Genomic DNA, 16,802 nt, shown 5'->3' with positions numbered 1-16,802 from the left:
TTTCTTTCTCTCAGAATGCCACTGTGCAGCATTTTTAGCACTACAGTATGCTGTTGAAACTCCTCATGTGTAGGCAACATTGCATAAGTTGTTGCCGTGCCATCGTCTATTTGCAGTTCTGCCCTTTGAATTCAAAGGCTCTATTCAATGCATCCTCAGTTATGCGGTTTCATAAAGAAATTTCTCAGCAGTAAGAAGGAAAGTTCTGTTAAGAAAAAAAACATTTGTAGGTAACTTTTCATATTTCAAAGACTTAAATTTTAGTGCTGGTGCTAAGGCCCCAGAGTAAAAACCATTATTATTTCAGGCATACATCAAATAGTGGAAAACATGATTAATCACATTTTGGCCCTTGTTTTGACCTGGAGAGAAGTTCATGTCCTTTTCAAATACAGTACAGGGTCAACTGTGTGACGTCCATGTGATCATCTACACTGCTTTCAGTCATCAAATTTTTGCCCACATGACTGAATCAGATGTCAGTCATCTCAAGCTTTTACTTACAGGAGATCAACACTATGACTCTGTCCAGTATTTTCATTACCATCCTCTAACTTCATAACCTTCCTGATTGACTGTTTAAGTCCGCAGCATGTCGAAAGTGAGGACAAATATCTGTCTGCTCCACTGCCCTCCTTAACTAGTTCCCATTCTGATTTACTTCAGTCTGTAAGATTGCTAAATATACACAGCTTACATCACAGCCCACAGCGCTTTCATGGTTTACCCTAGCCATCATAGCTTAATGCTGCGTAGCATGTTCCAGCTCTGCTCAGTTTCTAAGTTAGATTTTAAACCCCATTCATTGTAGATCTCCTCCACTAGATTGTTCCACTAAAATCAAGCCATCACAACTGGTGTCACTTATTTTAGCACCGAATACTGATTGAAACACGTTCTGCTCCAAGACGTATAATTTCACTCTCAAGTGGTTCAGCAGTAAAGAAGAAATCCCCCAGTCGTTCTTTATGAGTACCAGTTTCAGCTTTTTCCAATATGTGGGTTAGAAAGTTGTTTTTTTTTTCCAGAGCATGCTGTAGTGACTTATTTGTCTCTCTAAAATCTTCTGAGCAGCACTTTTCTTCGGTATAGATTGAATAATCAGGAAAAAAAAGTTTGTGAAGAAGCTTGTTGTACCAGAACTGTGACACTGCACTCGCTTGACACATTCCTCTCTCCACTGTGTTGCTCACACATTTCTGCCGCTTTTCACGCTAAGAAGCACAACATGTCAGTGCTAGATAATATCTAATTTAGCAATTTGAGTTTTATCATTTACAGAATCTGCAAAAAAAAAGGAGAAAAAAGAACGCACATCGGGTCCAGTTAGCGAAGGCAACACAGAAAAGCGGTAAACCTACATGACTCACAATTCGAAGTTTATTACAGAGCATTTCATCCAACAGTTGGCTCTGTTTTAGTAAAAATAGTACAAGGCCAAAATCTGCACCGTGGACGAGTAATAAAAGGCAAAGACGGATTTAAGCTGCCACAGGGATAAAGAGGCCTTGCTGAAAATCTCCGCTTAATCTGCTCTGCACTTTAAATGCACTCAAAACACAAATCTTTGCCTCAGTTTGGCATTATAATCAGTCTAGTATAACATAAAGCCTGCCTCAGCCCACCTTAAGATGGAATAAAAAGTGAGTAATTCAGGTAAAGGAAGCTTAGATTAGATTTGAGTTAATGGATTGGAGAAGACAAGCAGCCATGTTTACTTTGAGTCCCTATTTGTGTCCCATTAGGGTAGATATAGCAATGATATGTGAAGCTTTATTATGAACACTTAAACTGCAGTAAGTTACAGGATCTTCTTTCCCTTAAACAACTCTCAAAAAAGAGCTCTGCTGCTGGAAAGAGGTACAAATAATAAACTGCAGATTTATGTAACAAAACAAATGTCAGTTAGTTACATCATTTTCAATTATTTTTGTAACTTTGCCAGATAATGGGGTGCTTCTCTGGATCACTGGTTGAGCAACTGATCCATGTGCCAAAAGGCTACTGCAGAGGCCCGGGTTTAGCTCCACTCCAACCTGTCCCTACGTGTTACCTTTTAACTTTCTCTCTTTTTCACTTGTCCCTTGTAATTTCCCTCATAATCGCTTGATCCATTGACCGCTCATACTGAGGCTCATATTGAGGCTGTTGGCTTGGAGATGGCCCTGAGCGCTGGATAGCGTTAGCTGTTTTTTCTTTGTTAGTGTCTTTAAAATGTTCACGTTGAGCCGGGTTAGGGTGATTTAAATGTCTCATTAGGTTTGTCGTTAGAATTGTTTTTCCGCCGGTCTCCCTGTGGTTTACTTTGCTGAACTCTGGGTCTTCAGTCACAGTGAAGAGCTCCCACGATAACGACATGTTAGCATGTGGCCGTGAGTGTGTACAGGATCTGCACATGAATAAAACAGATCAGCTGGCAATCAGACATGAGAGGCTGACCGGCTGGTCACCAGTTCAGGCTGTGCACACTGAAAATCAACCATTTCCAGTCTCTGGCTAGTCAATTGCTACACTTTCAACAGGAAATTCTAATAATACTGTAATTATACCGCTTTGTTCTGGAAAGCTGTCACTTATCAAGAGACTGATTTCACATTCTGAAAAGTATTAACAAAACAAAGCTGCTCTTTATGTTAACATAGCTAAGAACAGTAACCAGGAACAGTTTCCCTTTCTTTATTTCTCTATTTCTTTAGTTATTGTGAGTTTCACTTCAAGGTTCAGTTTGTAGTCTTCAGTTACATAAATGTGTGACAGGAACACATGACACTGTCACTGCTACATTGCTACGCAGGGTATAATTAAAGCTATTATTTGCACATTAGTGTTCTCAAACTGCTATAATATTCATTAAGAGGCTGTATCACTCATGTGTCATACATACAGCTGTGGTGCGATGTGTGAAGTTACCACTAAAGTGCTGTATGTGCCATGTGACTGTACCCATATCTCTCATTGTCAGCTTCACCATTCTGTTATACTGTGTAAATGTTTTCCTGTTTTTAGTGTTCTGCATGATCATGTGCAGGCTAACAGGAGGTATTTGTTTACAGCAACTCACATGTAAAAATGTTGACCAAAACGCAGTCTCACCACGTGTTCAGCGTGTCAGCTGTTTCACAGTGCAGTTTACTGCGTACCGTACTAGCTGTTCATTTAAAATGTATGTGTCCATTGGAGTGTTAGGGACAATGTTAAAAACAGGGCTGTTTTACTGTAGTGTTGGGTTGATTTTTCTTATTACAGGTTGTCCTTTAGCTAAATTTGCTACTTTAATCATTTTAATTTTCAGCTTACTTGTCCCTAGGGCTGCCACGATTAGTCGACTAGTCACGATTATGTCGACTATCAAAATCGTTGACAACTAATTTAATAGTCGACGCGTTGTTTGAAGCTTTGTAAGATCCCAAAAGACGCAGGAATAAGTAGTAGGATTTAAGAGTGTAATAACGGACTGAAACAGGAGATGGCAGCACTGCATGTACAAGGATGCCAGCTTCTGTTAAACCCCGAAGAAGAAGCAGTGTCCCAGAATTCATAGCGCAGCCCAGCTCAGTTTCCAACAATGGCGGCAGCTAGTTAGTTTTAATATTACTCTTATTATTCTTTCTGGGTCACAAAATAAACGTTTAACATGTTTTCAGAATGTAGCTGTGTAAACCTCAAATATCTGCTTAGTTTATCAAGACACCACATATTTTCAAAAGCGCTCCGACGTTTTCGGAGACGTCTGTTACCCACCAGCTCGATAGCGAGCCGGGGTTCAAGGCTCACTAGAGCTGGAGAGAACACTGGACTCCCGGCAAATCGTTTTCAAACCCACCGCCGTCTTTCACTACTCAGGTTAAACGTGATATATAATTCACTTAGATAACTTAAAACTGTTATTGTTTGGCTTTTTTCAGTATTTTACTTGTTCCTGAGTAAATCTGTTTGGCTGAGATTTAAAGTTATAGTTTTTTTACACAGCTGAATAAACGTCAAGCAGACAACTGATTATCAGAAGTGTGAGATGCTCGAGAATTTACTCCGGTGTCCCGTTATATTTTAGATAGCAAGGAGCAGACAGCTGAGTTTATTAAACTTCACCGAAACAGTCTGCAAATGTCATTACAATTTAATAAACTATCATCTTATCTTTATTTTTAGTTAGCACCTTAAACACTTAAAGCTGTAAGCTAATGATAGTTATATAAGAGCAGGTGCATGCTGGTTCAATAAGCTGTACGTTTTACGTCCAATGGATGCATGATCTGATTAGTCGACTAATCAAAATAATCGTTTGTGGCAGCCCTACTTGTCACTATCTTGATACATAATGACATGATGCAAAATAAGATGAGATAAACGTTTCCTGACCGAGTAGTATTTGAGCAAGTGTTACCTGATTACAGTAGTCCTCAAAACCCAATCTCAACAAATTTGTTTTCCCTCTGTTTTGTGGTGTAAAATGTGGAAATGTGTCTCTCAAGCACAGCTGGATGACTGCACCGTTTCTTTTAATGTAAAACAACTTAAATGTGTTTGTCTGTTAATATTTGTCGTTGTTGCGCACTAACAATAGACTCTGCAATATACTTGTACTACAAAATCCCATGATGTGTATCTAACTGTCTGAAACATTTCTTTTGTTCAACTAAACTTTATGAACAGACCCCAAGGAGATCATTACTAACATTTCCTGAGCTAAAGTCAAGCTGCACATCCTTTATAAAAGCCGAGCTGTCAGACAAATCATCTTTTGTACCACTGACTCTTCTTTGTTGAAAGCATACTGTTTTTTTTTTTTTTGTTTTTTTTTAAGTCTGTGGACCAATATAATTGGCCAACATTAGCCTTTTGCCAATCCATCTGTATTAGCATTTATTACAGCCGATTAACGAAAATGAAAACGTTAATGAAGAAATGGGAGAAAAACCCTTCAGCCATGTTATGAGTGGCACTTTGCAGCTTCCCTGCTGACAACACACCTGTTTTGAACACCACAGACTCTACTCTAGCTGCATAACTAAAAAATAGATAAAAAAGATGGATTAAAAAAAATACATATTTTAATGTTAAGCATATTAAAATGGATTTGAAAAGGGCAAATTACAAAAGGTCGCTGTACTGCCCTATAAACCTCTAAAGTTCTTAAAAAGAACAAAGAATAAGAGTATGCAACATACTGTTCCCAGAGCAAGTAAATAATGCCCAGAGAGTGAGCGCTCTTGTTGTTACCGGTTAAGGCTCCACGGTTTCATATGTTATTAGTTCTGTAAGTAGGGTAATAATAATGTGGGTAATGTGGACCCACAGCAAAAAGGGGTTTAGTTGATCTCGGTTTAGAACCTTTAGTATCTGTAAATCTTTGGTGCACGATCCAGCTCTGTTCTGCTCTACACCAGTGGACCTAGTTACACTGTTACAGATCTGATTATGCTTCCCTTGTGTTCCAACCTTTTGTTCATTAAAAAGATAAAGGCGCAGTTCAGCAGCACACAAAGGTGTTTTAGAGCCGCCTCGTCTCTTTAGAAATGCTGTGTGGTCATTTTAAAATGCGGCCTCAGCCTCTTCGTTCAGTGTTTTGTTTTTTTCCCCCCAGTGTGCTTAGAGTGCTAGGCTTCAGTGACAGTCTAATCCCTGCTCTTTCTGCACACACAGACCCCCACATTTACACAGACACAGAAAATCCATGCAAGGGGCAGCCTGTATCTGTCACTTTTAACACATACAAGTTTGTTGAATTGATGCAGCAACATCTATTTTGTTTGTCTACAATAATGGCTCTATTAGACAAAAGGTTGATTGCACAGTTCGCCTAATTTCAACTTTTACTCTGTGCGGAATATTTAGAGTTCAACCTTAAGATCTGATGTTCAGTTCTCGGTCTCATTTGAGAGTGTTTAGTGTTGAAAACTATAATGACACTGGCGAAAACTAAAATGGAAAAACTGTTGCCGCGACATTGATCTTAAGACAGACTGGCACGCTGTACAGACCTTCCTTCCCGTAGGTAACAGAGCAGCTCGACATTGCTGAAAACAGAACGTCACATGGCCTTTTCAGCTTGACTTTTGGGTTCATTGACTTTGTTGTTGACATTGAGCTCTGGTGAACACAGCGGCGAGTGTTGCCCGTGGTATTTCACTATACAGTGATTTCCACTGTGGGCAGTGCTGTCAGGAGGCAAGCCCCATCCTAAACCAGACAACAGGAATTGAAAACAGACAGGCATTCAAAACAGCATGATAAGAGTATGAATAGTGGCATATAAGCCATGTGGGTATTATTGTATCATTTTACACGAAATAAACGAAAGTTAAACAAAATATAGGAATGTGTTGGTTTTCATTGTGTGTGCACATGTATGTGTTTGTGGTGTTTTGACTCTAAATAACTGTGAAATAATTACTGGTGAGGCCCTGGGAACACTGCTCAATTCATTGGCCGAGTATTGATATCAGCTGATATTAGCTGAACATCCTGTGTGTAACACTTTGAAGGCTGATGCCGGTGTATTTGCAAATAAGATGGCATTTACTGATGGCGGTGGATGATATATATCTGCTGTGTCACATCAATTTTGCACAGGCTAAATGTTCAAAGTGTGGTAAAGAGCTGAAAGGGATGGATGCAGCTCAGGTGGTTGAATAGATTGTCCAGCAGATCGGAAGGTCAGTGGGTTGCTCCTCGGCTCCTCCAGTCTATGTGTCAAACTAGCCTTGGGGAAGATGCTGAAACCCAAGTTGTCCCTGATGCGTCTATCGGCGTGTGTCTCTTTGTGAATGTTCGATAAGTGCTTTTTTGTGCAGATAAATCACCGTATGAATGAAGCTTGTAGTAGAAAGTGCTTTCACTGCAAAGGATTGAGTAGAAAGGGGCTATATAAGTGTCACACCGTATGAGCTTTATGGCTTATAACTCTTTGTGATAGAGTATGAAATGGATTTTTACTCCCGAACCTTATTGTTGAGTTCTTTCTTTTAAATACTGGTTTCAGTGAAACGTTTCATAGTGATGCATCCTTAATTTTTAGGATGTTGATCAGAGAAGAACACTATTGATTATAGATTTATTTATTTTTTCATGTTGGTAAATTGCAAATGACTGGTGTTGGTTTGGTATTCTGCAAATCTTCCGTACATGTTTCTAGTGTGATTAGGAATATCTTTTTTTGTGTGTGTGCATGTGTTCAGTCACTTGTAAAAAGATCTGTAATGATTACGTGTTCCTTATTTTTCATATTAGATTCGATTTTTATGTTGTATTCTGTTTGCTTTTCCAATAAGCACTGAAATTTCCAAATAGAATATGTATTGTAGTGTGGGTGTTTTAGGTTGTCAGGGCTGTAATGCAAAGTAATTTCTCAATTTTGTTTTTAATGTGCCTATAGTCGAAGGCCAGCTCTTACATTAAAGCTATCAAATTGACACATTTGTATCTTCTCGGTTTGATTGCATGCGGAATGATTATCACTTCCAAGCTAATTATCTGTAGCCGAGAGCCTAGACGTGTCGTGATGCCAAATAGAGCATCAAATAAAGCACTATATCTCTTACAGTGCAGTCATTTCACACGTTCCATCCTTCCCGACCTTTATTAGATGACAATTTGACTCACCATTGATTATGCTTTAATAAGGATTTCATGAGTCAGTGGAAGTGCTCAAAACGTTTAGACCTCATTTTCAGAAGCAAATTTATTGGACTGAGAAGAAGGCAAATCTCAGTAGTTACTCACCCATCTGTAAAAGCGCCTTTTCTTTAGATAAATGAGTTAGTCACTCGTCACTCGTGTATGTGTATCCATATATCTAGTCACATACTTTCATATCTGAAATTATCAGAAAACATTAATAACATACTGCTGCTTTTTCTAACTAAGCTTTCCCGTCTAACTAACTACTGTACGTAGCTTTCCTTCTAAATGCCGGTAAGACCGGGTCGGTCTGTAATAGTCATTGTTTCGAGGAGTTTCCAGGTGACATCAGATCTGTCCCTTTGCTGCACGGGAATGAACATCCTGTGTGTGTCACGTATGGTCGTCCATCGTGATCCCCTTTTTGTGTTTGTGCACCTTGGGTATGACCGCATGGTTTGAACTGTTTCTAATTGAATGCTTATGTTTTCTTATGTTTTCTTGTTGCATTTCTAACAGACGGTTGCACTGAAAGATGGAACTTGGTGATAAAACATGATCTGGACCGTACAAATGTTATATTGTTGATCACATGGCTCGGTTAGATCGGGGAGTGTTTTTAATGCAGAGTCAGCAGTTTCAGCCCTTACGTGCAGCAGAATCACTGGATCTGTGGAGATATCACTGCTGCAGTATTTTTGATCCCCTTTGGTTTTCATGCCTTGTTCCCACTGGACCACAGCATTGTTCCTATCTTAGTGAATGTAGGACATCTCCGTGGGTCGTGTACTGCTTATTCACGTGGTGTTCTTTCATATGCCACAATTACTGATCCTGTTATGCTTTTCCTTTAAAAATAAGACAGATTTTGTCTTTTAAGAAACATCCTGACCCTGTTCACTGCTGCAGCTGCTGCTTCTGGATATGTCAGGCGCACTTTGCAGGACATTCACTTTAAGCTCTTAGAGAACTTAAAATGTATCAGCAGTGACAGGGTGGGAGTAATTGGTTTGATTCATAAGCCCATGTTGAGATCTCATTATAACAGAGCTTGAACTTCAGAGGACAGACAGGGAAACATATGATAAGGGCTGCCTGCTCATATTCCTGCTCCTCTGAAGGTCACTGGAGATAAATATGTTGGATATAACACAGTGTCTATTTCTGATTAATGACTTGCTTGTCTGCTCTTGGCATGTTGTGCGTTTTGTTTAGATCTGCTTCCAAAGTGCCGGCGAATGAGAAGAAGGAACGACCAGTAAGCACCATGAGTGAGGCCTCTAACTACACGGGCGGCTCGGAGCAAGCTGCAAACCCCAGTAGCCCCGGAGGAAGGGTGAGTGACAGGGGGGCTTACGATTCATGCCTGTTATGTTAGAAAATAATGGGAAAAACAAGTGGATCACATTTTAATGGCTTAAAACATCTAGATGTTTCTTTTCCGTGTGTGTGTTGAGCTTAATTTGATTTAACTTGTAGCCCTCAAGACCTTCTAAAAAAATTCACAACTTCGGGAAACGATCCAACTCCATCAGGAGGAATCCCGGTGCCCCGGTTATCAAGAGAAACTGGCTGTATAAACAGGTGAGTAGGAGTGCACGGCTCCAGGTAATCTTTACTCCAGAAAATGCAATCAGAAATTTAAAGGACAGATCATACAATTTGTTTTCTTCGACGCATGTGTGTATCAATATTTTTAAACCACTGTGGTTATAACTGAAATGTATCAACGTGCGGATGGATTTTTGCAGAAATCTTTTTGGTTATACCCTGACCTTTTGTCTTACACCACCCTGTTAACAATTTGTGTGAAAGTGCAAAATATCAATAAAGTTGATAAACATGGAAAAAATACGTTAAACAGCATGTTAGCATTATTAGTCCGAGCATGCTCACGTCAGGAGCTCCCCTGATTTCTGCTGGATAGTATTATCTTTGGAGTCAGAGGCAAGGAAAAGCTTGGCTATACAAAGGTGATAATATAAAACAGTGTTGGGTCTGTTTCCATTTTTAACTGCAAGTGGTTATGCAGCAGCAGCAGTAGTCTTAAGATGAGCACAATCTGAGCATTTCTTTGTGCATCTCTGTTTTTGCTCATCCAGCAGGGCCACTGTATGAATGCAAACCTCCCTGGTTACTTACAGAAGAGTAAAAAGGGGCCAGACCGGACACCCTTGTGCATCCTAACTGGGAGTTTCATTTAGCGGTGATTGCAGGCACCCTGTGCAGTTTTGTGAGCACACGATGGGCTCCTTTGGTGCAGCTGCCAGCTGCTTTTTTCTTTGGAAACATCAATCAGGGTGACGTAGATCAAGCAAAAGACTCACAAATCTGCTAGCCTGAATAAAAGCTGGATTTGCACTTTTATTTCCCTGCCTCATTGAAAACTGGAAGCCATTGAAGTCCTTGGCTGAGGGGAAGCTGCAGTCCTTCGGTTGGTCCGCTGCTAGAACAAAGTGCCGCAGTGATTGATGTGATAGCGAAAGCCTCCAGAGAGCAAGATTCGACAGAACTTTTTGATAAAGTTTATTTATTCTTCTGCTACTGACATTCAAAAAAGGGGGGGTTAAGACCTGGATTTAATTGAGGAAAGGTGGTGGACACAAGATCTTTAAAACTTGTTACATTTCACATCTACCTCTTTTATGAACATACGGCGCAGCATCTGGTATTTTGAATCTCTCTTGATACTAATGTTTTAACCATTCTGGTTTGTGGAAGTGAATTTCCATTTCAAGTAAACTGCAGCCCACATGCCGTTTGACCATAATGACAGAGTTGTTAAGATCCCCCCTCCTGCTTTTGTCTCCTGGTGGAGGCTACGATTAAGGACTTTGCTCAAGTTTTCCATTAAAGTAAACCAGGGAGTTAATACCCTTTACTTCACCCTTCATCTTTTTCAGGCAGCAGCGTTAAAGGCTTTGAGCTGATACTGAAGAACAACTTAAGCAGAGGAAGTTTGTGTGTGTGTGTGTTGCATTGTCTTTGTTTCATGCCACAAATTAACTTTCCCCATCTCAGGCCAAAAATAGCTAAATTTGAGAGTCCGAAATTTTGCAGTGCTGATCGGATGACTTCCATAACCCGTCTTCATTTAAGCAAGGGGTTATTTCATAATTTCCAAAGTTCAGAGAGGCATTTTGGATCACAAATGCAAAATGGTGACCTGTCTCAGCTGGAAACCTAGAAAGTCGTACACAATTATGTAATACAACAAAGAAGTGATTGGCTGTTAATCCTTAGAGATGATGTAGCAAACAATTGATCACATGGAAAGGATTGTATCACAGGACTACAGCATGTGCTGAATAGGATAAAAAAAGACAAAGATATTAGAAAAAAATCAAAGCCCCAAACATTTGTGGAGTTAATGTCCTCTATTGCTCTGGTGTCTTTTCAGGACAGTACAGGGATGAAGCTATGGAAGAAGAGGTGGTTTGTCCTTTCTGACCTCTGCCTCTTCTACTACAGAGGTGAGTTCAGTCCTGTCATCTAGCGGCACCGGTTGTCGATTAATAGTTCAAGTGCTTTTGTGATCTTCAACAACAAGCGATGCCTTTTCTCATCATTGTTATGTCTGAGTCCCTGTGATAAAGAACATGTCAGGACCAACTGAGGAGACTTATCAGGTGAAAAAGCTTGCAACATCACCTTTTTTTCCATCAAGCAAAGCCAGGTCCTTACGCAAGACCTGGATGCAGAGTTAAACATTAAAGCATACTAATAGGATTCCACACTTAATGTTAAGTCATGATGAAACAAGATGAAACAAGTTTATTGAATGATTCCTTTTTATGCAAGTCATGTCATCATTCATGCTTTTACATGATAGGAGTCTGAAAGTAGTGTTAGTAGTAGTTACACTCACTTACTGTAGTTTGCATTTTTGTAAAATGTGTGGACATTTCGATGCGATTTATCGATTTTATATAATCTATTATTGATTAAAATGTGATTTTAATGGCTGTTCTCTCATGTTGGACCAATCTTCACATCTAATTTTGACACATCTCTGTTTGGAGAATGTTTAAAGTGTAGACCAAGTGTAAACTAGGTGTGCTGTTTGAAACTGTGAGAAAATACAAGCCTTACCTTTGTACAAGGCTGCACTTCCCAGTGCCGCCGCTTTATGCAGATGTAGTCGTCATTTCTGCTGATCAGGATGACATCCAGTCTGTGTTATTTCTGGTGTCTGCCATTCCCGTCGCCTTCTTTCCACCCACTGACTGACAAAAGCCGCGGACAGCGGCGGACCCAAAGGCTTTATCCAGATGGATATGTTGAGAAACTGTATCCATCAGCAGAGAGTGGGCAGAGAGGTCGTGAACTCTGCTGCTTCATCTGAATACATCCGTTATCTGCTGTTGTAGTTATCACTCTATTTCTGCGCATCAGGATATCCCATGATGAGACTGCTCTGCTGAAGCCCCTCTGCCTGTTGTGTTTTTTGAAAGAGGCAGTGGCAAAGAGCCCGGTTGGTTGCAGACAGGTGACGCTGTCAAAAATCCATCCGCCCCTCTTTTGAAAATCAGTTAAGCGAGGCAGGTCTCTAACACAACTTCTGAGCAAACAGCTCGACTTCTGATATGTTTGGGAATGTCCAGATTGATGTTAACATATATTTCCCTAAATATTACTCACAATGTTGAACTTTATTCATGATCAGCCTTATTCATTCCATCATCGCCAATATGTGTTAAAAGACTTTGACTCTAACATAATGGTTTTGATTAACACACATGCAAACTTGCACATAAACCAGACAAAGTCCATGCCTATAAGGGATTGCAGCAGTCACTGTTTTGTTTTCCTGCACTGTTTTGGGTAAGCAGTACAGTTTGCTTTTATGGAATTTGGAGAGTAAGCTACTCTGCTTAAACTTGGGACCCAATCTAATCCCCCCCCATGTGGAGTGTGCACAATTGTCAATGTGGAACCCTGTCTGTTAACTTAATGAGGATTAGAGCAGCCTAGCTGCATACAGAACTGAATCAGTGCTCATCTTTTCCAATGTTTTGACTTGGTATCCTATGTTTATCTGACCAAAACACTGCACAGTTTTTCCTTTCACAGTCCACTTGACTTGCGTCCTGTTTACAAATAACGCTTTAAGATAAGAGTTGACAATATAGTGTGTATATATATATATACACACTGTGTTTTGTTTTTCCTCTGTAGATGAAAAAGAGGAGGGGATTCTCGGCAGTATCCTCCTGCCAAGCTTTCGTATATCCATGTTGTCTGTGGACGATCACATTACCAGAAAATATGCCTTCAAGGTCAGTGCATGTTTTCATTCCTGTCAGACTTTGTTAGGCTGCATATTTTATGGTTTATTACACTTAAAGAAGAAAAGACAGGAATTAGTTTTCTAGAGAAAATGGAAAAACTTGTAGATAAGGCCATAAAAATAAATGTGCAAGTCTCACAGAAGGTACATTTTAAAACTGGTGCTGCAGTGGCTCTTATCGTGATCTCACAATATATGTATGTGTATTTTTAGACATGTTGAGCAGTTTCTAGGTTTTATTTCCTATTTAACATGTTGGTTGTTACTTCAGAAGTTTTGGTTGATTGACAAAGCGAGATGTTTAGTCGCTAATGCTAACAACTAAAGTACGACTCATATTTCTACACTGACTACTGACAGCAGTGAGGTAGGACTACAGTACTATGATGCTATAAGTTGACTCGCAGGATTCAAGTTTCAGGGCAACGGACTTATAATATGAGATCACAGTGGTGTGTAAAGGATTTGACTGTGGGTTCTTCATAAACCCAAAGAGACAACAAAGTTGTCCTGCCAAGCACAGCCAAACACAGACGCCCAGGAGTCTGCTCAAGGTCTCTCCAACCACACAGCCCACTCCTTTTCCAACTTAGATTCAGGCTGAAAAAACCCCCAAAACAAGACTTAGAAAAGAGAAAAGCATGAAAGCAGGACACAAGCTCTTCAGTTCAGTGATTCACTCAGAAATGGGATGACCTTTTGACTGTATATTTTTCATTCTCAACTTTTCCTGTCTCTTGTTGTGGCCAAAGGTCATATCAGTAAGTGTGTTATTTCTAAAAATTATTGTGAAGCAATTAGAAAAATTATAGTCTTGTCTTTTTTTAAACATTGGAAAACTGCACATTGAGGTTGTTTACGAAGCATTATGTCTCTTCCTGTGTTTGTTTTAACAATATATTGGTTTGTTCACCACGAGGGAACCAAGAGACAACCGACCATGTGTCTGCCATACAATGCACTGAATGGTAAGTATTGTGGCAGATTTACTTCCCTAATCTAGCATGACTTAAGGATTTGATTTATTATCATTAACTGCAGAGAATATCTCACAAGTCAGCACCGATTGCCATTAGTTGCTAAAAAAAAAGTGTGTGTGCGCGTGTGTGCGCGCGTGTGTGTGTGTGTGCGTGTGTGTGTGTGTGTGTGTGTGTAAAATGCAATATTCTACCCTCCTGTTATTGTGAGGAAACCTTAAAAATCCTAGTCAACCAGTTTTTGTCTTCTCTCTTTCAGGTAACTGTGTGGATAACTCTTCCTGTCCTTGATCCCGTGTACTGTCAAAACAGGCGACACATCCCAACATGAGGACGTACTACTTTTGCACAGACACAGCCAAAGAGATGGAATCTTGGATGAAAGTGATGACAGATGCTGCACTCGTGCAGTCAGAGCCAGTCAAAAGGTTTGTAAGAGCTTTGACAATAAAGTCATGTTTGCTGAGTGGGTGTGTCATTTTTGAATTGCGAGCGCATGGGGGGGGTTTTGAAAAAGCCATTTGAGGACAGTTCTTCAAACTAGTACTAACAGCTGTGCATCACGTGGTTCATTTCTAGACTCTGATTTCTGTTTGTACTGGAAGAGAGTACTTTTAAATTCCCTGTTAAGTTCTTCGGCAACACTTCAACACCCACTTTTGACATCTCTGGTCTCTGGGTTTGTTGAAGAAGCTACGATGTTCTTTCATGTTATGTAACTGTTTCAAGCGCTAAAGTTTATTATGGAGTAACATACATAAGACTGTGGGTGCACTGTGAAGGCATGATGCAGGTGGTTTAAGGGATGATGTGCACAGCTGCGCTGGCTGATCAGGATCACTGACTCATCAGGACAGGGTTTTTTTTTTCCTTCTTCTTTTTTAAACTATGTTAAATATCTGCCATTTGGCAGGCTGCCTGTCTAATGCCCTGCTTTTACATGGGCGAGCAGAAACGTAATAGTAACGAGCAGTGTAATTACACAGAGCAGTAGTGCCTGAAATCCTCTGAAAGTCTCTGCTAAATGGGACCGTGTGATGCTACTATAAGATTATCTTATATAACTACACATTGTTCAAAACAAAAAGGTTCTGTAATTTCATCTTTTTTTTAAATTTACTTCATCGTTTGTTTTGCAGTTGTGTAACTTGAATGCTCGCAGGGCTAAATGTGTGCTCTGCTTGGTTGGTGGAGGCACAGAAAGATGGAGAAGTCATTAAGTGACTAGTGCTGCTATTTGAAACTATACAAGTGGAAACTCTGAAGGAATGCCTTTTCTGCAGCTCTCTTATTGCTAACCCAGTGAGCCATGCTGCTGAGAGGAATTTGCCAAACTTTGAAGTTGTGACCTTATGTCTGTCTAAGGTCAAGGCATAGTGGCATCTATTACCTCTAGATAACTCGCTAGGGAGCACAGAGTGGTATGCAGGTCTTCTAGACAGGAGGCAAAAGAGAGAAGCAAATGGATTACTGGGATCTGAGCATCACTTTTCTGAAGTGTCTCAGCTGAGGTATTGTTTTACTGGAGATATCTGATTTCCTTTTACACGCCTCCCCTTCTCTGGCAGCTGGAAGAGGCATTGTGCACTTTGCTTTAGTTTGAACTGAATTCACAACATTAGTTGTGTAGTATATTGTAGTATAAACCTAAAAATGTGAATCAAACATCGTTTACAGCAATTCCTACCAAATAATTAGTTGGACATGAATCATCTCACCCAGATTTACGTAAGGGTTAATCACATTAAAGACATTTTAGCCTATTGTCTGAGGTTGTAACAGTTTTTACATGAACAACAAAAGGAAGGAACGATGCCTGAATACTTAGGTGCAAACTTCCACATGTGCTTGTATGACATCATCCAAGCAAGACGAACAGCAATGCTTCTCAGCTCAAACGTGGCTAAATTGGAAAAAATACAAACACAACAGAAGACCAAGCCAAATACTGTGTGGAATACAATACAAATGTGGAAACCGTTTATGGATCCATTCAGAAAACTAAAAGGGCACTTTTCAGCATCAGCAGCTACTTTATGCCTCATTGGTTTCATATTCATATCAACAAGCATCAAGTTAACAGTTCATGTAGTAATACAGTCTGTAGGATTAAGTTAACAGTGCTTTCAGAGGGGTTGTAAACAGATTACAAAGGCGGGAAGATAAAACAACACGCCACTCTCAGATTTCACTTGAAGACAAGCGTATCTTAAGTCTGGATAATCCAAAATGTCTATTGAAAGAGTTCCAGTGTTTTGTGATTTTTCAAGCCTGAACCTTCTTGTCTCTTTTAGGTTGGACAAACTAAAAGTGGAGCAGTGTGGACCTCAAGAGATCAACCATGTGGCCAACCATAGAACAGAAACCGAAATCCAGAAGAATGAGCGCAACCGTGAGGTTGACCGTGAGCACGCAGCCGTCTCCCCCACCACAGAAGAAGAGGAGAGAAAGCAGCGAGATGCAGAGCGCTACGGCTTCCAGAAGGATGGGGCCGACCGTGAACGTCCACTCACCAAAATAAACAGTATCAAACTGCAGCCAGCGCAGGCGGCAGCCATCAAGGCTAATATGACCTCGCCGCAGCCTCAGACCGAGGTTGACGGATCACAACACAGCCCCCAAGTTAATGGATCTGGAGAACAGCGTCCAGCTAATGGGACTGGAGTCCCTCCTCTGCAAAGTTCCCCACATGAGCCGGATCGCAGCCTGAGTCGGACCAGCTCGATGCAGCAGCTGGAGCAGTGGGTTCGCACACAGAGAGGACGTGGCCAGGACGACGATACCAGAAGGTTGGTTCAGTGCTATGCCCAAAAAAACCCGTCTTGACATGATACTGTATAAGCTTTAAATGTAATTGTTTGATTATAACATGCGTACACTGCAAGAAGGGAAATGATGCTATTCAGATGGCGCTG

The 16,802-nt window shown here is 40.4% G+C and overlaps 1 protein-coding gene across 14 annotated transcripts in view; it reads left to right on the top strand.

Annotated features, from left to right (window-relative positions):
* Positions 1-16,802, top strand: part of plekha5 (pleckstrin homology domain containing, family A member 5) — an 87,454-nt gene that overhangs the window by 50,721 nt on the left and 19,931 nt on the right. For 12 of the 14 annotated variants that reach the window (XR_013970852.1, XM_080875769.1, XM_080875767.1 and 9 more), the window contains 6 exons: positions 8,836-8,956; positions 9,100-9,204; positions 11,021-11,093; positions 12,799-12,899; positions 14,200-14,315; positions 16,182-16,676. Coding sequence is in view for 13 of the 14 variants with exons in the window: in XM_080875769.1 (XP_080731895.1) it covers positions 8,836-8,956; positions 9,100-9,204; positions 11,021-11,093; positions 12,799-12,899; positions 14,200-14,315; positions 16,182-16,676 (1,011 nt within the window). In the remaining variant the exon portion in view is untranslated. The other 2 variants (XM_080875759.1, XM_080875760.1) reach the window with 2 other exon arrangements.

The sequence above is a fragment of the Rhamphochromis sp. 'chilingali' genome (assembly GCF_963969265.1).
Source record: "Rhamphochromis sp. 'chilingali' genome assembly, chromosome: 2".
NCBI classification, from domain to species: Eukaryota; Metazoa; Chordata; class Actinopteri; order Cichliformes; family Cichlidae; genus Rhamphochromis; species Rhamphochromis sp. 'chilingali'.
This window is presented reverse-complemented; position numbering and strand designations above follow the sequence as displayed.